This window comes from Triticum aestivum, chromosome 6B (assembly GCF_018294505.1).
Source record: "Triticum aestivum cultivar Chinese Spring chromosome 6B, IWGSC CS RefSeq v2.1, whole genome shotgun sequence".
Lineage (NCBI taxonomy): Eukaryota > Viridiplantae > Streptophyta > Magnoliopsida > Poales > Poaceae > Triticum > Triticum aestivum.
In genome coordinates this window covers 713,635,982-713,657,021 of record NC_057810.1, presented here as the reverse complement: position 1 = coordinate 713,657,021, position 21,040 = coordinate 713,635,982, and the positions used below count along the sequence as shown (strand labels likewise).

Sequence of the window (21,040 nt, the reverse complement as noted above, 5' to 3'; positions counted from 1 at the left end):
AGGACTGAAAATTCAGAAACGGTCGCCTGTTTGGGTTGAGAGATGTTGAAATGGTCTAGAGAAAAAAAAATACTACTAATAGGCAGGTGAGAGATCAGGGCTGAGTGAATGATGAGATTCCGAGGACAGATGTCCCCGTAAACCATTGGGTATTTTCCACAGTTATATGTTGGATATTAAAAAAATCATATATACGTAGGCAGTGGCGTATTTTGGAGTAAAATTAAGGGTAGGCTCAGAATGAAAATTGATAAACTGCGTCGATTGGAAGTAAGTTGGTGCGGCGACGATGACATCCAACTGGGGTTGCGATGAGGATTTTCTCGACACGGGGCTGCGGCGATTGTGAAATTAGAAGAGGTCGCGGCGGCTACGACATCAAACACTTGGATACTTGGATTTACGTTGTCCTTGATTCCATTATACTTCCTGGCCTTGTGCTTGCCGTGACAATTGCAGTAAAGAATAAGTCGGTAGCACGAGCGTGGGAGCAACGGATCTAGGAAAGCTCTAGTGAATTAATCAATTCCAAATTCATGGAGGAAGCAAGGAATCTAGCCCGGCACAACTTGTCTTAAAAAGCTTCCTCATTGTCGTGATCAATCAGCTAGCAGAGCGGAGGAAGAAGAGAGTGAAAGAGTAGAAGCTAGGTAGGGTAGGGATAGGATGGATCCAGAGTTGCACAAGGCGGCGGTGCAGGGGAGCGTGACAAGCCTGAGGAAGCTGGTGGCCGAGCGCCCCGGCATCCTTGGTTCCAAGACGCCGCAGGGGAACACCGCGCTGCACATCGCCACCGAGCTCGGCCATGCCGGCTTCTTGAAGGAGGCCCTCGGTGTGGACTGCAAGCTACTCGCCACAAGGAACGCCGACGGCGACACGCCGCTGCACCTGGCGGCCAGGATGGGGAAGTTGGACGTGGCGGAGCTGCTCGTCAGCCGCGCCAGCGCATGGCGTGCGGAGCACTCCCCTGGGAGCGAGCAGGAGCCTCTGTTCATGGCCAACAAGGCCGGCGACACCCCGCTACACGACGCGGTGAAGCAGGGCAGGAGCACCGTGGCGCTCATGCTGTTGGCCGCCGAGCCCAGCGTCGGCCACACGCTCAACATGAGGAAGGAGTCGCCGCTGCACATCGCCGCCCGGGAGGGCCTCGCCGACGTCGTGGCCAAGATCGTCCGCCAGCCCTGGGTCCACGAGAAGTTTGTCCCCTCCGACTCCACCAACGGCACCGCCCTGCACCAGGCCGTCCTCGGCGGACGCATCCGTAAGTGAATTACTACTACCTTACCTTGGTTTCAAAATATAAGTGTCTCAACTTTGCATTAATTCTTACTATAAAATTATACTCCCTCTGTTTCATAATGTAAGCCGGTCTTTTTGACTCTATTGTAGTGTCAAAAAAACGTCTTACATTACAGGACGGACGGAGGGAATACTAAACTTAAGATTATTATAGTATAATGGAGGAGTATTATAAAAGGGCCATGTGTCTGGTCCTGTTGGTGTGTCGTGCGGTGTAATTACAACTGGTGGCGACGCAAGCAGGTATGGTGGAGATGTTGCTTGACGCGACGCCGCAGGAGCAGATCGGGCTGACGGACTCGAGGGAGAACAACGCGCTGCACTACGCGGCGCTCAAGAACAACGCCCGCGTGGTGAGGCTGCTGCTGAACCGGAAGGTGGAGCTGGCCTACAAGCGCAACCGCGACCTGCAGTCGCCGCTGCACGTGGCCGCCTGCAAGGGCTCGACGGAGGCCATGGTGGAGCTGCTAAGGCATTGCCCTGACGCGGCGGAGACGGTGGACAGCAACGGCAGGAACGCCTTCCGCTTGGCCATCATCAGCGGCAGTGTGGACGCCCTCAAGTGCCTGCTCAAGCACGTCCGCCCCGAGGAGATCGTCAATCATGTCGACCACGCCGGCAACACGCCGCTGCACCTCGCGGCTGCCCTGTCGCGCATCCAGTCGACGCTGCTCCTGCTCAAGGACCGCCGCGTCAACCCCTGCGTCCTCAACCGGGACGGCCAGTCTGCGCGCAGTCTCCTAGAGAAGCGCGACACCACCGAGGAGATGGACGCCTACGAGATGTACATGTGGAAGAAGCTCAAGGAGTCCGAGGCCTCCAGGTGCAAGAACGAGCTGCTGCCTCCGGTCGCGTCTGACCAGTGGGTGCGCAGACGGAGGGCTGGCAACGACGAGTTCAACGTCGGGACCTACACGCTGGTGGGCACGCTGATCGCCACCGTCAGCTTCGCCGCCACCTTCACCATGCCGGGGGGTTACAGCCAGACCGAGGGCACGGCCATCCACGGCCACAAGGCGGCGTTCAAGATCTTCCTCATCTCCAACACCGTCGCCCTCTGCAGCTCCATCGTCGTCGTCTTCTGTCCAACCATGTGGGCGTGGCGGGACCCCGTCGAGGTCGAGCTCAAGCTCGATCAGCTCATGTGGAGACGCAGGCTCATGTGGAGCCGCAGGCTCACAAACCTCGCCTTCCTTGCCATGCTTGTCTCCTTCATGACCGCCGTCTACATCACCGTTGAGCCCACCACGAGGTGGCCTGCGTACCTTGTGATCGCCATCGTAGCCAGCACTCCCGCCGTCGTGTTCCTCACCCTTGGTAAAGAGACATTCTACGTCCCACTATAATTACTCACTTTTAGGCTTTTAGCAATGCAATATGTAAGCCTGATTTTTAAATTTGATCAAGTTGATTTTCTTGCCGTTAATTCCTGTTTGTTCTTTTTATAAATTTTTGAAGAATATTTGTTATTCCTGTTTGTTCTCATCCAAGTAATAATACAGTAAATCAGGTAAGTGGCTGTACAGTTACAGTAGGAGCAGCTGCTCATGTTGTTCTCAAGTTCTCATGCTCTGAAGAGCTGGAACCTGTGACACCTTAGAACTCTCATGACAACTAATTATCTTTCATTAGAGATAATATAAATGCTCCTCCTCTTTTGATGCACTATCTTTCATGAATCTTGCAAGCGGCAAAAAAGATGAACACCCCCCAAACAATGTGACATAATTTTGTTTTGCCTAATCCAAGTCATGCAACTAACTAAAATCACTACTTACTACAACGTGCTTCATTGCCGCCGCCGCCGCCGCTGCATTCTCCATGGAAGTGAGTGCTGCTCTTCGAGGCCGCCGTGCCGTGTTCTCGCTGCGGTGTGCCTTCTTCTTCTCCGGTGCCGGCGACCTGCACCTGGATGACCACCTCCTCTCGCCTCGGCGGCCGGTCCATTGTCAACGGAGCTTGTTTGCCGGTGATGGCTGCCCGGCAGAGGGGGCAGCTGGCGCAGCCGTGGAGCCAGGTGTCGATGCACTCGGCGTGGAAGACATGGAGGCAGCCCGGCAGGAGCCTTACCCTCTCCCCCTCCTGGAACTCGCCGAGGCACACGGCGCACTCGCTCGCGTCGCCGCCGGTGGCGTCACCACCGGACTCGCGGCCTATGCCTACGGCCACGGGCCGTCGGCATAGCCCCGTCAGTCTAGATCACGTCAGCGTACTCCTGTCAGACCGTCGGCATAATAATGCCGTCGGCATAGGGGGGTATGCCGACGGACCTGGGGCAGCCGTCGGCATAGTTTAGCCGTTGGCGTAGTTTTCCGTCTGACAGCAACGGACGGCGCCGTCAAAACTGCTGGCGGCTCAGGAGGGGACACGTGGCAACGATATGCCTACGGCAAAGCCGTCGGCATAGGTTAAATCTATGCCGACGGCTTTGCCGTCTATGCCGACGGCTTGGCCGTAGGCATAGCCCTGCCACGTGTCGCCTCCTGGTAGCTCCTGAGCGTATCTATGCCGACGGCTTTGCCGTAGGCATAGTTTTTTTTCCCTGTTTTCTTTTTTCCAATTTATTTGACAACATTTCAAAACAGAATAATATGAAATATGACAGTTCATCAACATAATTTAAACATAGTCAAGTTCATCATCTAAAGATCATCACTGGCGAAAGTCCACGAACATAAGAGTAGTGCAAGACATGAAACATCATAAAAGTTGAAACATGAAAGACATGGCACAACGGCCGCATACACAGAATCATCATCGACATCAAGCACCACCGAGTCCACCTCCGCCAAAACCACCACCACCACCGAGTCCACCTCCGCCAAAACCACCACCTCCGCCAAAACCACCACCACCACCAAGTCCACCTCCGCCAAAACCGCCACCGCCAAGTCCACCTCCGCCAAAACCGCCACCGCGACCACCATCACTCTGCCAGATCGGAGTGACTGGGGTCGACGCAGCAGGAGTCGAGCCACCGGTCCCCTACATGTTTGAAAGAAGATTCTAACGGTAAATATGACATGATAGTGTTGAATGAACGAGAAATAGTTTGACTTTAGTTAGGCAAATTTACTAACCGGAGTATCACCGCCTAGTGCCAGCCATTCCTCGAACGTGGGAATGTGTGGGGCGTCTCCCGCAGGTGGTGGTGGGGGTCCAACTTGTGGTGGCTCCGTGCGATTAGTCCAAGACACCAACATAGTCTGGATGTTAGTTAAACAAGTCCACTTAGAAACAAGCCGTGATCAACAAAGTCAGAAGGAATGGAAGTGCAAATTTGAGCTTGGTTTAAGAGGGCAAAACTAACCGCCATCACTTGACGACTGTAATCATCGTTTGCCTTCACTCGTTGCAAGTACTCCCTCACCTCAATATGCCTATGCTCGAGAAAGTCCTGATATGCCTACAAAATTGAGGTTGTTTCTAAGTGGGCAGTGATGAAAATAAACTAAGAAAGATAGAGACAAAGAAGATAAGGGGAAGTACTTACAGCATGTTGGCGGACTAAGGGAGGCTGCGAATGCCCCATACTCTCTAACGGGCTCGGGTTGGTAGCTCGAAGCCGTGTGTACGAGATCGACGGAGTGATCAAGCCATCGAAACACGGATACCGACCATGGGACTTACCCTGGATGGCCACCACCGCCGTGTCATCGATCTGAGACTGGGCGACCTCAGGAACGGGAACATCCGGATGCAACTTCTGATAGTTTTGAGTGTAAGACTCCAGGTGTTTCTCGGTGTTGCCGTAGTACTGGCTCTCGCCCTCCTTGCGATCACTCCGCTCGCGGGCCAGCTTCCACGACTCCATGTCTGAGAGCAGCCTCTGCAACTTGTCCTCCTGCAACGTCAAACAGAAGTTAGCCATACATAAGAACATGACGGTAAAGAAGAACCAAAATGCATCTTTCATATAGATATACCTTCATGGCCTTGAAGCCCCAGTGGTTCCTGTTTCCTTGGCCGTGTGTGCCGTCTTTTCCACGATTAGCCCGGGCATTGATGCTCTTGGCAACAAACTCTGGATCGTCACCGACCCACCTATCCACCAAACACGCCCATCCGTCATGCCTTCCATAGCACCAACGAGGAACAACCTATGCAAATTTTGGAAGCATGACATGTGAGCACGAAACATATAGTTGACTCCTTGAAACAATGAAAAGTCAGTAATAGTTACCATCATGAACTGCTCCCTGCTCATGGTAATTTTTTGCCTCTGTGCTTGAGTTTTGGTCATCTTTTGTTGCAGGTAGATGTGGTAGTACTGTGGGACGGCAACCCAACGCACCTCGTACTGCAACTGACGAGCTTTCTTCTTTGCAGACGCAAGTAAGACCACGTCGGCTCTGGCCTTGTGCTCGTCAAGAACTCTATAGAGTTGCCGCAATCATGCATAAACCAGAAGCAAACAAGGCATGATTTGAGTGATTCAATGATAAACTATGAACGAAACTGAAGACAAGTGATTCAAAAGGGAACTTACCCAAAATTTGGTGATCACGGCCTTAGCGGCCGTCCCGTACTCCGCATTGCTGCAAGCCTCGTGGTGGGCCCAACTTGTGGCCAAAAAAAAGTGGACGAGGTCATGGAATTGTTGCTCACCCTCCGATGTAGTCGATCAAAGGAGAGGGACGATCGTTGTGACGCCCTCGATTCAATCGTACACTAATCATACACGCAAATGTGTACGATCAAGATCAAGGACTCATGGGAAGATATCACAACACAACTCTAGACACAAATAAAATAATACAAGCTTTATATTACAAGCCATGGGCCTCGAGGGCTCGAATACATAAGCTCAAATACACAAGAGTCAGCGGAAGCAACAATATCTGAGTACAGACATAAGTTAGACAAGTTTGCCTTAAGAAGGCTAGCACAAAAGCAGCAACGATCGAAAAGGCAAGGCCTCCTGCCTGGGAGCCTCCTAACTACTCCTGGTCGTCGGCGGTCTCCACGTAGTAGTAGGCATCGGCGGTGACATCTGGCTCCTGGGCTCCGTCATCTGGTTGCATCAACCGGAAAGAAGAAGAAAGGGGGAAGAGGGGGAGCAAAGCAACCGTGAGTACTCATCCAAAGTACTCGCAAGCAAGGATCTACACTACATATGCAACATTATCAAAGGAAGGCTATATATGTGGACTGGGCTGCAGAAATGCCAGAATAGAGAGAAGGCCTAGTCCTATCGAAGACTAGCATCTTCTGGAAACCACCATCTTGCAGCAAATAGGAGGGAGTAGAGTGGCATAAAGTAAAGTAGTAGTAGTGTTATCAACCTCGGCCGGAGATCCTTTCTCGACTCCCTGCGAGAAAGATATCCCAGAGCCATACTATCCAGTTACCATCACCATCCAGTTCTCATCACCATCAAATTCTCATCACAAGTATCCAGTTCTAGTTGTATCGATCGGGATACAACTCCAAGTGTCCGTTACCGTAGGACAGGCTATCGATAGATGTTTTCTTCCCTGCAGGGGTGCACCAACTTACCCACCACGCTCACTTAACTCCGGTCGGACACACTTTCCTGGGTCATGCCCGGCCTCGGCCAAACAATACGCCGCAACCCGACCTAGGCTTAATAGAGAGGCCAGCACGCCGGACTAAACCTATGCCCCCAGGGGTCATGGGCCATCTCCCCGGGAACTCCTGCACGTTGAGAGGGCGGCTGGTGAGCAGACCTAGCTATATCCCTAAAAAGGCAGGAGCTTACCAGTCCAACCCGGCGCGCGCCGCTCAGTCGCTGACGTCTATTAAGCTTCGGCTGATGTATACGACGCAGAACGCCCATACTATGCCCACGTGATGGTTAGTGCTATCAGGCCAGAGGCCCCTCGGATCAAATATCCAAATCGTAGTGGATTAGGAACGCGCGGTAACAAGCAGAGACTCACGAAAAATGTGACCCCGTTGCCCCGTCTCGAGGACTTGCGGCAAGGGCTAGGAATGCCCGGCCACGCCTTGTAATTATCTCGCGGGCACCTTCCAGGTCAACCCGACTCCACATCACTCGCAATTAAGCTCGCGCGGGCACCCCTCAGGGTCGACCCGTCTTTAGTAACATGGCTCAGTGTAAAGTCATAGTAATCAAAGTAACGGTGTGTCTAAACATCAAGGGGAAAGCCCGAGGAATCACCCCCGGTGAATTCCACTCGATGTAATCATCAAGGTGAACGTAAGAGGATTCACCCTCGAGGTCCACACTTGAGGGGTTGCACGACAGAGTCGTATCAGAAGTGGTTAAAGAGGAAATCACCTTCGATGACCACGACCGAATAGCTACACTACAGGGTTAACATCTGAAGTGATGTAGAGGTCTCACCCTCGGCACTCGATAGTAACCCAGTAGAGTCGAGCAACTAAGGGTAAAGTGATGTGCGGTGCCGGGGCCTGGTCTTCGATCCCGTTGATCGGGTCTTCTGATAATCCAGCGGGGCAGTCGGGACAAGGCGGGGGTCACTGATGGATCACTAACCAACCTATACTAAGCAGTTTAGGATAAGCAGGTAAGGTACAACAGTAGATACAAAAGCAGGCTATGCATCAAAATAGGAGCAAACAATAACAATAGCAAAATCTAATGCAAGCATGAGAGAATGGAATGGGCGATGTCGGGATGATCAAAGGGGGGGCTTGCCTGGTTGCTCAGACAAGAAGAAGGGGTCGTCGTCGACGTAGTCAATCACAGTGGCATCAGCGGCAGTCTCGGGGTCAACCGGAGAGAAGAGGGGGAAGAAACAGTAAATACATAGTAAGCAAGTGCATAACAGGACAACAGGCAAAGCTAGACGTGTTCTAACGCGGTGCTATGCGGTACCGTGGAAGGAGGGAAACATCCGGGAAAGATTTCCCGATGTTTGCATTTTTCGGACAGATGAAACGGAGGGGGAAAGCTGCAGGTCCTCTATGCTAGGGATGTGTGGAGGACGGACGGACCGTGTATCCGGATTCGTCTCGTCGTTTTGAGCAATTTTCATGTAGAAAACTTTTTCATCCGAGTTACGGATTATTTATTATGATTTTTCAAAGTTTTAAACATTTTTCTAAATTTATTTATATTACGAAAATAAACAGTAAATTACTTTTTACACCTAACTGCAGCTAGCCATAGTGGCTTACAGATGGGACCAGAAGGCTAGGTTGACCCAGTCAGCAGTTGACCAGTCAACTGTTGACTAGTCAACAGGGTCAAACAGGACCCACATGTCATTGACTATTTACCTAAACAAATAAATAAATCTAACTTATTTAAAAGGGCCTACATTCATCTACTACTCCCTCCGTCCGGAATACTTGTCATCAAAATGGATAAAAGGAGATGTATCTAGATGTATTTTAGTTCTAGATACATTCCTTTTTGTCCATTTCGATGACAAGTATTTTTGGACGGAGAGAGTACTAGACTAACTTAGCACTAATTAATACCTAGTAGCACTAATCTAAGCAAGGACCAGCCACTACTGGGCATAGCCCAGCCGGCCACACGCACGGCGCGCACACACACACACTACGCTGCACACATGGGCGCACACAGCCATGGCCAGTTGCATGCGCACACACCATGCAGAACACACACACACACTCACTCACAGCTCGGCCATGGGATGAAGATGATTGGAGTGAGTACCTTTTCACTTCGAAATTCCAGGGACAGATCGTTTACGGAGGGGACATTAGCAAGCAGCTGGCTTAGCTTGAGTGTCTTGTGTGAAAAACATGCCTTAGCAAGGCTCAGCTTCGAAAGCTCAGGGACAAAACCAATAGCCAAGGGATGTTCAGCACAGGAGGGCCAACTATTAAAGGTCATCCGCTGGAGCTTTGGTAGAAAGGTGAGCTCCACTGTTTTGAATTCACAATAGGAGATAACAAGCTCCACGAGTCGTGCGTGTTCTACATGCAGCACCGAAGAGACCCCCTCGTCACACATGAACAAAGATAGTGACTCCAGCTGCTTGCAATAGCTTAGGATGTTGGTTATGTCTGATTCACCAAACCTCATGTATTGTAGATGCAGCCCCGTGAGGCCAGCAAATGCATCTGGGCAATCACGAAAAAAATCATTGAACTGGTCAGCAAAGAACAGGCGGTAGGCTTCGGTGCAAAGATGACCATTCCTGGGCGTCAAGATCTCAAACTCAGCTGAGTCCACTTTCTGGTCCGCCATGGCGAGGCCAACACATTTGCCAATGGAGAGACAGTGAGAAGGACTCAAAAAGAATTTGAGCTTCAGCTTACGAATGGTGATCTTCGAAGACCTTGCATTGAGGATCTTGTTCGTAACATTGGCCACGACGGTGTGAATGCGGACCAAGTCATCAGTGCTAAGATCAATCACAATCTGCGAGAGCATAGTGGGCAGCTTCTGCATTTTTTTGGAAAGTATGCAGGTTTTTACAGCATCGAGGGTACCCACCCTCTCCAGAATGTTGAGCAGCAAATCAGCAGGCAGCTCGCTTAGCCTGTCCCTATCGCCAGCTTCTAAGTCAGCAGGCAGCTCCCTTAGCATGTCCCCATTACAAGCTTGTACTTCAGCAGGCAGTTCGCTTAGGGAGCCCCCATTACTAGCTTCTCTCTTCGACTGCATTTTGCCAGATGGAAAAATTAGTCATCGGTGATGGATCGATAAATTGACTCCATCAGATGAAAAATTACAGCAACAAAACATATGAAACAACTTACATCACGTCGGCCGCGGCGACACCTATTAAGCTCCATGGCGACGCAATAAGCAGAGATAATAATTATTGAAACGACGATATCGCGACAATGGTGAACGCTCGGCCTGAACTTGTTATAGACTCCTCCGATCCTACTCGCAGAAGAAGTCCGATACTACCCAAAAAAGAGACGGAGACGGAGGAGCTGAGGCTTCCGAATCGTAAACCGACCGATTTACTATTATCTCACGAGAAGCAGACATATAAAAACAACTCCTTTTTCTAATACAAATCGAAATTGATCCGTTTCTCCTTGGAATCCGAAGACAGAACGAAATTGGCACCTTTCCCTTGCTTCTCCCAATCCGATTGCAGAAAGAATTTGATCTTCCTTCATCATCTGGATGGTAGCATCTGGAGTAGGGAACAAGTCCGGGGAGGAGATCGGTGGGCGCCGCCGCCGGAGGGTGGGTGGGGAGGGGACAGCGATAGGGCTGACGATGTATGCATATCTCTCCTCGCATATTAAGATTGGGCTCGGGCTAATCTACACAATTGAGCCCATAGGCCCATTTCAACACAACAGTAAAACTATCAAGAACACTCAAATACGGCCCACTAAAGATTTTCCAATTTCGAGGCACAAGACTCGCTAAATACGCTCTAGGTATTCCTGACTCCTGAGGGCGTCATCTATGCAAAGAAGCAGCAGGCCAGCGACAATTCCACCAGGGAACCAAAGACTCAGACCATACCAACCACTAGGAATTCGAGTACTAATAAGGAACCTGGAGAGGAAGTTACTTCTCCTAAGAAGAGCAAGCAGCAGCCAAAGCGCAAAGAAGCCCCACATCAGGTCTACAAACCAGTAGCTAAAACTCTGCTGCTCACTGACGGGAGTGTGAACGATCCTATTGGGAATACGAGTGCAAGCATCAAGGACCCAACCTCAGCCAGTAATGAAGTAGAAGGGGATGATTTTGCTCGTGAACCAAAGAAGAAGAAGCCTACACCGGAAAACTCGGCAGAGACCGCGGCGCGGTCCTGCCCGTCACAATGAGTGTTTTAAGTTGGAACTGCCGGGGGCTTGGGAACCCCGAGACAGTTCGGGAGCTTCGCGGTATTGTGAAGCTTGAAGGACCCTCCCTTCTCTTTGTAATGGAAACGAAAATCAAGCTAAAAGAGTTGAGGATTTGAAGTATACACTTGGTTTTACAGGTAGTTTTGTTGTTGACAATGTCGGCCTTAGTGGCGGCATAGGTCTGTTTTGGTCCAAAGATGTGACCGTTGATTTGAAGAATTTCAGTAAGAACCATATTGATGCACTAGTTCATAACACTAATCGGAACGCTTATGTTTGGCGTTTCACGGGTTTTTACGGAGCACCGCGGGCGGAAGAGAGACACCACAGTTGGCGGTTCTTGCGTACTCTGTACAATATCCCCCATAGTGCATGGTTGTGCGTGGGAGATTTTAACGAAACTTTGTTTGCTTGCGAGCACTTCAGCAGAGCGGCTCGGTCTGAAACTCATATGAGAGCGTTTCGGGAGGTTGTGGATGAGATCTCCTTTCAAGATTTGGGCTGGTCTGGCACGGCTTACACTTGGGATAACCATCAATCAGGAGATGCAAATGTCAAGGCACGGCTAGACAGGGCTTTTGCTAATGAGGAATTCCGTCAGTTTTTTTGTCACATACGGGTTAGACACTTACCTTCAGTTGAGTCTGATCATTGCTTTGTGATAGCAGAAATCAAGCAGGTTTTGACAGACCGGCCTAGGACAAAGAAACAATTCAGGTATGAAAACGTATGGCAGACCCATACAGATTACGATCGTCTTGTAGCCGATACTTGGCGAGGCATACCGCGGACTCCTGGGCTGCAAGGCATTGCTTCGGCACTTGGTACATTGCAGTCAACTCTAGAGCCATGGAGTTTGAGAGAGTTTGGGTGTTTGACACGTACCGTCAGACAACTCCAAAAGCGTCTGGACCGTGTTCGGTGCCAGGCCACAGGAGCGGGGCCGTCGGATGAGGAGAAAAACATTGTTAAAAAATTAAAAAAGGCCCTGTATCAAGAGGAAGTGTGGATACGACAGCGGTCGAGAGTTCCATGGCTTCGCGAGGGTGATCGCAACACATTTTATTTCCAAGCACAAGCAGCGCAGCGCCAGCGAATGAATAAAATCACAGAGTTGCGATGAGCTGATGGCACCGTGTGTGCTAGTGGAGATGAGGATAAAGTGGAGGTGCAGACTTTTTGCCAACAGTTATATGAGTCACAAGGTTTTGCAGACCCACAGTTTTTGTTATCGCATGTGCCGGTCAAGGTGTCACAGGCGATGAACACCGATCTTTCCAAACCATACACCCCGGAGGAAGTCAAGGTGGCGTTGTTCCAAATGGCTCCGTCCAAGGCACCGGGTGTTGATGGTTTTACTGCAGGTTTTTATCAGCGTCATTGGGATTTACTTGGCGATGATGTAACCCAGGCAGTTCTTGATTTTCTGAATGGAGGTGAGCTACCATCGGGTCTGAATGACACTTCTATTACTCTAATTCCCAAGGTCAGACACCCCCAATCAATTACTCAATATCGTCCTATTGCTTTGTGCCCAGTTCTATACAAATTTGCAGCTAAGGCAATTACTAATCGCTTGAGATGCATTATGGACGAGGTAATCAGTGAAGAGCAAAGTGCTTTTGTTCCCGGTCGCCTCATTACTGACAATGTTCTAGTTGCTTATGAAAGCATACATACGATGAGGAGAAGAAAGAAGGGAAAGAATTACTCATGTGCGGTCAAACTTGATATGATGAAAGCATATGATCGCGTTGAGTGGCATTATCTGGAAGCTATACTAGTTCGGTTGGGCTTTTGTATGAGCTTTGTCAGATTGATAATGAAGTGTGTTTCCTTGGTTCGGTTTTCGGTACGTGTCAACGGAGAGCTGTTACCATACTTCACACCTACCAGAGGATTCCGTCAAGGAGACCCAGTTTCACCCTATCTTTTTCTGCTTTGTGCAAAAGGTTTTTCCTCATTGCTAAAATATTACAATGGAATAACTATAGACAGGGGTCTGAGAGTGAGTTATAGATCGCCATGGGTCACACATTTGTTATTTGCAGATGATAGCCTGATCTTCATCAATGCATGTAATCCTAGTGCTCTCAGACTTAATGAAATTCTCAAAATCTATGGAGAGGCCTCCGGCCAAAGTGTTAACCGTGACAAAAGTTCGGTATATTTCAGTTCTAACACTCCTGATTCGTTGAGGCAGGTTATGCAAGCAACATTGAATATCCAAGTGCAAGCATTCAGCGAGAAATACCTGGGGCTACCTACCGCTGTGGGTCAGATCACATCTGGCACATTTGATCACATCAGCGAAAGAGCTTGTGGGAAGATGCAAGGTTGGTCGAAGAAATTATTGGCATGTGCAGGCCGAGAAACTCTTCTTAAATCGGGCGTCCAATCTATTCCTACATATTCAATGAGCACTTTTTTTTTGACCAAAAAAGTTTGAAGAGTCTTACTTCACCAATGGCTAAATATTTCTGGAGTAGCTCTCTGGACAAGAAATCATTGCACTGGGTGTCCTGGAAGGAGCTAGCTACACCCAAGTGCAAGGGTGGTATGGGTTTCCGAGACCCTCATATCTTCAATCTTGCTATGTTGGGCAAGCATGGGTGGCGGCTCATCACCAATCCCAATTCTCTTTGTGCAAGAGTCTTGAAAGGCCGCTACTTTCCCGACATTGACTTCATGCGGGCTACTGTACCCAAGTCGGCGTCGGCCACTTGGAGGGCGATCATCGCGGGGAGGGAGGCCCTACGGTCCGGACTGATTTCCCGCGTGGGCGATGGCTCTTCCATCTTGGTTTGGAACGACAAGTGGATTCCAGGTACAATATCCATGTCTCCTATCTTTCGGCCACAACATACGACCGTCGAGCGTGTGTCCGAGCTTATTGACCCATCTAATTGGTTGTGGAGACAAGAACTTGTTCGTCATACTTTCATTGCTCCTGATGCTGAAGCAATTTTGAATATCCCTATTCGGCAAGGAGGAGGTGATGATTTTCTTGCATGGGCATTCGAAAGATCGGGGAACTACACTGTGAAGTCGGCGTACCGTGCTCTCATGACTCAGAAAGAGTGTGCTGCTCTAGAAGAAGGGACGGCTACCGGAACCACAGAGGAAGATACACAGTTGTGGAAATCTCTATGGAAATTGAATGTCATCCCAAAGGTTAGAGTGTTATGGTGGAGGGTTCTTCGTGGAATTCTCCCAGATGAGGCCACTCTTAACGATCGACATATTGCAGAGATCCGTCGATGCAATGTTTGTTTGGCTATGGACGAGAATCTGGAGCATGCGCTCATACATTGTTCGCATGCAAAACAGTTCTGGGAAGAAACGTATGCTTGGTTTGGCCTCAGACTGCCTCATCTTCATCCAGACTCATGGGCGCGGGATATCACATGTGATCCCCGGTTCACTAATGATGATCGCACAAAGATCACAACAATTATGTGGTCTATATGGCACTCCCGGAACAGAATCAACCACGGCGAAGAGGGAAAGAATCCAACGGCAACACTCAGGGCCACCAAGGAGGCGATTGCCCTCCTTCATCTTCCACGCCGAGATGCTTTGATTTTGCCTGGCTTCGGTTGGAGACCGCCTGATGAGGGACTTGTCAAGATCACTACGGACGGTGCCTTAAACCTAGCGAATGGCAGGGGCGGTGCAGGAGGGGTGGCCAGATCCTCTTCGGCGCTCCTGGGAGCATGGTGCAGACCATATTTGGGTATTTCTGATCCCTTGATTATGTAGTGTTTATCACTGCGAGATGGAGTTCGCTTTGCATCACTTCGAGGATACTCGCATGTGGTAATGGAGACTGACTGGTTGGAGATGGTGACGCTCTGGAACACTCGCCACAATTCTCGGTCAATCGTGGCTCCTTTATTGTTAGAGATAGGAGAGCTATGTAAACATTTTACTCTTTTTGATATTCAGCATGTAAACAGGTCAGCTAATGTCCCGGCGCATCTTTGTGCAAAGCGCGCTTGCACTCTGAATGTGACCTAAAAACTGTGACATCAACGTTAGATGCTTAAGGAGCCCTAAAAACAAGCAATGGTCAAACCTCCTATAAGGAAAGATGAGAGATATTTTCAAGTTCAACGACCGAGACAGTGCACTTGCAGAAATCCATGCCATGCGCGTGTTCACTAATGAATAGTAATATATACCATGCAAACAAGCTACTTGACGATGGGTATGATTTAGAGTATATAAAAAATCTATATCCTAGCACTACCGATGAGGAATGGAAGGAGTTCCTTGATTACCGAGACTCGGATGCATACAAACAGGACAAAGTTGCGCAGCTCCGAAGCCAAATGGTAGGGAACCACAATCTAGGCCCCCATGGTTATGAAGGGAAGCAGCCAATCTGGGATAAGCATGATTCTATGTTTTCTTCACAAGGTCAACTAACACCCTTCAGTAATATTCCGGATCCGTGTGCCAAGAAATATTTTCGATCCCTAGCGGTGCTTCATAAAGAAACCGGACTCTACTACTTCGAAGACCCTACGGTGGCGACAGCGGCCGAAACAATGGTACGTAATTAGCCTATACAACAACACTTTTCATCATATATATGTTTTGGACCAGTTTCTAAACGATATTAGTTTGTTCATGCAGGCAAATTTTACCCAAAACACACCAAGCTCTGAAGATTCGCTAGATGCCCCAAGGTGGTCATCCGACCCAATTCTGTACGCCCTCGACAGGAAGATAGAGCCCACACGAGGTCGTAAGCTCGGCGCCGGCAGTACTTTCTGGGATGCCTACTATCCCCCCCCCCCCCCCCCCAAGAAATGATGACCAAGTCGGAAAAATAAAGAAGGGACATAGAAAAAATAGATAAGTTAGACAATGAGAGGTTAAAGGAAGTCTTACCTGATTTTCTAACAGAGGTTCAGAAGCATATTCAGCCAAAAGGGTCGAAAAATATGCCAGAAATGATGGGTATGCTGTCGGCCCTTGCTCCCACAAAGATCATCAGAAGCCCCTCGGTCAATAATGTCATTCATGGTCATTGTGTGTCACCACATTTGTTGGAGGAAGAAATTCCTTGCACTCTCCTAGCTAGAGTGAGTACCCGAGACGTAACCTTGCAACCAACCAAAGTTTACTCCAACAACATTGAAGAATGTGGTGACCCAAGAAGTGATGTCTTGTCTACCCGTTTCCGTCCAACTGGTGAAAAAAATAAACACGCATCTAAAGGATGTGAAGATGAATGCTAAGGTAAAAACTTCTGCCACCACATGTGCAAATGGTAGACCAGTGGTAAAGAAGGCACAGAAGAAGTCCTTGGCATATGAACAATGTGCTGACAACCCAAAAGCACTTGTCTATATCCTGGGTTAGAGAATGCTATCAGATAAAGAGTACGAGCACCTGAGGCTTGAGATGAAGATTCTACATGACAAAATATTGGAATCAAAGCTTGCCAATGATAAGCATGGATCCATCGCTAACCCAACACACTACACTGCGAAGGTGCCAAAGGGATATACTTCTTTTCAAAAATTCAACGGGGACAAAATATACATAGATTTCAAAGAGATCTTCTACATGTTCAGATTCTATAGTATCAAAACTTGTCTAATGAGGCTATGGGTGCTTTTTCAAGCCATTGAGGTAAGAAGAAAGAAAATTTCTGATGTCGCCATAGCCGACCCTTATCTCATGAACGAGGAAAACCTTAAAAAATGAGGAAGGGAGGCGATGCATGAAGATCTACCTTCTGGATTTCATGCAACATAAGAGGGTTAAAAGATTCCTCCTTGTGTTGTACCGACCCATGTACGTCCTTCTTTGGCTTACGCTTTCACTTTTGTACCTTTCCTTCATATATTTTTTCATGTCTCAAAATTTGTAACTTTGTCATGATCACGCAGTATGTTTCTTCTCTTTTGCGCAGCAACCATTGGGTTCTCCTAGTGCTAAGACCGCAAAGGTGAAATTGTTACATGCTGGATTCCATGAAGAGCCCGGGAAAAGACTGGTCCCTCCTGAAGGACCTTCTTGATTATTGTCTTTTTGATTGGAATACTACAGGAGGCCACACGGTTGAGAAAAACTACAAAGTGGAAAGAAAATGATTGACTTCAGATGGAACACTCTATCTTGTATGCAACAACCGCCGACTAGTCTGACATGTGGCTTCTACACTTGCATTCACATGGAAGAATTCATACAGTCCACGAAAATGTTAAATCATCATGATAAAATCCTCAAATGGGGTCAAGAAGTACAAAACCATCAGCCCGAAAGTTGGCTTAGTGCTCGAAAAACTACAAGTCAAGTTCGCGGCTATCATAAACAAGGAGGTCTGCTTGTCGCCCGGCCTATTCTATAATAACTCCGAAGAAGATGTGTCCAACCAACAAAAGAGCCTTACCTAGTGCATTGCAGCGGGCAAAACTGAAACCGTGACTAAACATATTTGGCGTCATGCACTATGTAGTTGGTGACCATGTATTTTGTGTAACTCGTTTATTCTTAATGTACTTCTCATTCTTTATTAGTGATTACCACTAGTTTTATTCCTGATGTGCTCGCATTTAGTTGATAATTGTCCCCTATTTTCATCATCTAACGCTGATGTCGCAGCATAATATATGCTGCAACGGCAACACTTTTTATTCTAGCCTGGTGCATCAATTAGTGGGGGGCACTAACAAGGGCCTGCCGCTCAAACCACACAGAGTACTGACGGGCGCACAACACTGCCCGCCATAGGTATGGTTGCCCGCCACTGCTATGAGAGGGACAACACAGGCGGGCACCCGCCACTAATGACCCCTTAGCAGTGGCAGGAGGTCAGTGGCGGGTGACCCAAAGAGCCTCGCTCGGCATTGTTGGGCTCTAGGCACCTGCCACTACTAGGCATTCCTGCAGTAGTGCAAGTCTTTGCACCACACAATGAAGGCAGACGATTGGCGGGCCGCAAGCACCAGTCGGCGACCGATTAGGGCTGCCTCGACCCCTACACGCCCTTCCACCCCTAGAAGGGCCACAACTCCGATGACGACAATGATGGAGGGGAGAACGACGGAGGTCCTGGCGGCCAAGGCGACCATCCGTACAAGTTCACTGAGATGGAGAGACCTATTCCAACGTATCATCACCGCTGCCACCTCACTCAAGAAAATAGGAAAACAAAAACCAAAGAAAAACATGGTCTACTAAAAATAATGAGGAGGACAGGTCCCCGCTCCCCTGGCCGTCGGCATGGAAGAGATGAGTGGGACCGAGATGGCCGCGCGAGAGGAACTCTAGACGGCGTCGGTTGTTTCTATTGGACATGTATGTACTTCTAGGTTATAAACTTAGTTGCATGTGGTGTGTATGTGCAAGCTTGAGGTCCTCCTTTGAATCCTTAGATTTTCATTCGGTATTTTTTGGAGGGTTCAAATTTTGTACAAAACAAAAAGCTCGATAGCTAGACTATAGATGTGCGGGGATATGACAAAAGCTAACTCTTTGACGAGGGTCGATGTAGGCTATGGCAGTCTTCGATGGAACCATGGTGTCTTACTCTACGCTTTATCGTGATCGGTCGGATATGAGTTGACCGCGGAGATTGTTTGAGTGGTCAGACCCTACTCTAAGACTCGAGAAGGTTGTCACGTACAATCATGTCCATAAGTTTACATCAATGTTTGGGATCGAAGTTGGTGAGGACGGTACATAGGAGCATTGTTTATCTCCTTGGAGGCATTTTTAAGAACAAGCTCATAATTCACTCCAGGGAATGGTTGTGTTGTGCGATGAAGGTTAGGATAGGTCTTGTAGGTCATTGATTTCTTTATTTTCACTCTTCTTGTTATGCATACATATTTGGTGTAACATCTTGTTTTTCAAGGTAGCCTCTTTTTATTTCCTGTACTTTACTTAAAGAGGAAGAGCTTTTCTTGTTTCTATCTTTGTTCATGTAGTGTCCTCATCATAATGGCGACGTAGTTGTCAAGAAAACACAACCCATCAAATTTAGTCAGTGAAATCATTTCTCCTAGACTAGTGACATGGCATGTATGACGCCTCGATTATTCTATATTCATAGGTCTTATCTACATTAGTTGGCCGCTAAGTCTTTGTTGTGTGCAACTACAATCAATGTGAGTGATTTGGGTTGCAAATTTAATTTTCACCATGAACAAACCAAGAAAAATTGCGCAAGCAAAAGAGCGTGCGTAGTTGTCAAGAAAACACTTCCCCATCAAAACCTTTTCTCCCAGATAATAGACATGGCGTGTACGACGCCCAGACCGTTCTACTTTCATAGGTCCCATCTGCATTTACCGGTTGCTAGTTTTTTGTTGTGTGTAACTAATTGTGAGGTATTTGTTTTGTAAAATTTTATTCCAACATAAACATAACAGGAGAGGTTGCACGAGCAAGAAAGCACACATAGCTACCATGAAAACACACCCCTAGCAAAATCGTTTCTCCTGGATCACAGGGATGTGGCATGTATGAGACCCCCATTGTTCTATGTTCGTAGGTCCCATTTGTATTGGTTGGACGCTCGTTCATTGTTGTGTGCAACTATAGTTGATGTGAGTGATTTGTTTTGTAAATTTACTTTCAGCACTAACAACGCAAAGAATTTACAGCAAATACATCTCATGTGGTTGTCAATAGAACACAACCTCGGCAAAACCAGTCAATGAAACCGTTTATACCTAACCAGTGACATGGCACGTATGGTGCCCTTATTGTTCTACATTTGCAGGTCCCATGTGCATTGGCTGGTCACTAGCTCTTCATCATGTGCAACTACGATTGATGTGAGATATCTTATTTGTAAATCTTCTATATCTAAATAGTTAGACCCCACTAACCTATTTTTCTCAACAGGCAAGCATGACACCTCATCATGCAACATGCATGAGGAAAAAACTCACCTCAACAGGCAACCATGCATAAGAAAGATCCAACTTCAACATGCAAACATGCATTAAATCATACTCCCTCCGTCTGGAAATACATGCCGGAGAAATGGATAAAAATAGATGTATCCCGGACAAGTATTTCAGGACAGAGGGAGTATGTATTTTCAATTTTAGTGCTCATATTATTATTCCGAATATTCATGTTCTATACAAGCAAATATCATTGAAATATATTAACGTACGGGGTATCATCTAGTTAATTTTCAACATGAACAACCAATGGAAGTTGCACAAGCAATAAAGCAGACACAGTTGTCAAGAAAACACAACCCCATCAAAATATGTTCTCCTAGATCAGTGACATGGCATACATGACACCCAAAAATTTCTACTTTCACATGTCCCATCTACATTGAACTGGTCCCTGGTTCTTTATTTTTTTAACAGAAAGACTGTAAGGGAACCCCTTACAGTATAATTGGTGCAACAAACCCAAATTGCAAGTACCATGCCTTGAACCTGGGTGGGTGGGAAGGCATCAGCCCCTTCCCACCACTAGGCTATGCCTTCCCACCACTAGGCATCAGCCCCTGGTTCTTTGTTGTGTGGAACTACATGTGAGAGGGTTCATTTTGTGGATTTTATTTTCAAGAGGATAAAACAAAAGAGGTTGCAGAAGGAAGGAAACTCATAGAGCCACCAATAAAACACAACCCAACCAAAATCGTTTTTTTCCTTATCGTAGGATGTCGCATGTATGACACCTCGATTGTTCAACATTCGTATTTTCCATTTGCATTGGTCGGTCACTAGTTATTTGTTGTGTGCATCTATGATCGTTGTGAGTGATTTTGTAAATTTTCCTTTCAACATAAACAGCCAGAAGAAGTTGCACACATATGAAAGCACATGTGGCTGTTAAGAAAACACAACCCCAGCAGAACGAGATGATGATATCATTTCTACTAGATCAATGATGTGGCATATGGTACCCTTATTGTTCTACATTTGATGGTCCCATGTGTGTTGGTTGGTCGCTAGCTCTCTATCATGTGCAACTACGATTAATGTGATTAGATTTGTACTCC

The 21,040-nt window shown here is 47.9% G+C and overlaps 3 protein-coding genes across 3 annotated transcripts; 2 read left to right on the top strand and 1 right to left on the bottom strand.

Moving 5' to 3' along the window:
* Positions 1-627: 627 nt before the first annotated feature.
* Positions 628-1,269, top strand: LOC123139718 (ankyrin repeat-containing protein At5g02620-like). Its single transcript, XM_044559448.1, has one exon. The coding sequence runs from the start codon at positions 667-669 to the stop codon at positions 1,267-1,269; it is 603 nt and encodes a 200-aa protein (XP_044415383.1). The 5' UTR covers positions 628-666.
* A 271-nt stretch (positions 1,270-1,540) lies between these two features.
* Positions 1,541-2,711, top strand: LOC123135095 (ankyrin repeat-containing protein ITN1). The gene has a single exon (XM_044554209.1). The coding sequence runs from the start codon at positions 1,545-1,547 to the stop codon at positions 2,643-2,645; it is 1,101 nt and encodes a 366-aa protein (XP_044410144.1). The 5' UTR covers positions 1,541-1,544; the 3' UTR covers positions 2,646-2,711.
* A 3,530-nt stretch (positions 2,712-6,241) lies between these two features.
* Positions 6,242-10,447, bottom strand: LOC123139905 (uncharacterized; the record flags this gene model as incomplete). The annotated part of the gene is made up of 3 exons (XM_044559618.1): positions 9,988-10,447; positions 8,936-9,886; positions 6,242-6,313 (listed from the first exon to the last, which is right to left on the bottom strand). Coding segments are annotated over exons 1-3 (1,059 nt in total), but the record flags the coding sequence as incomplete, so codon positions are not given.
* Positions 10,448-21,040: the final 10,593 nt, after the last annotated feature.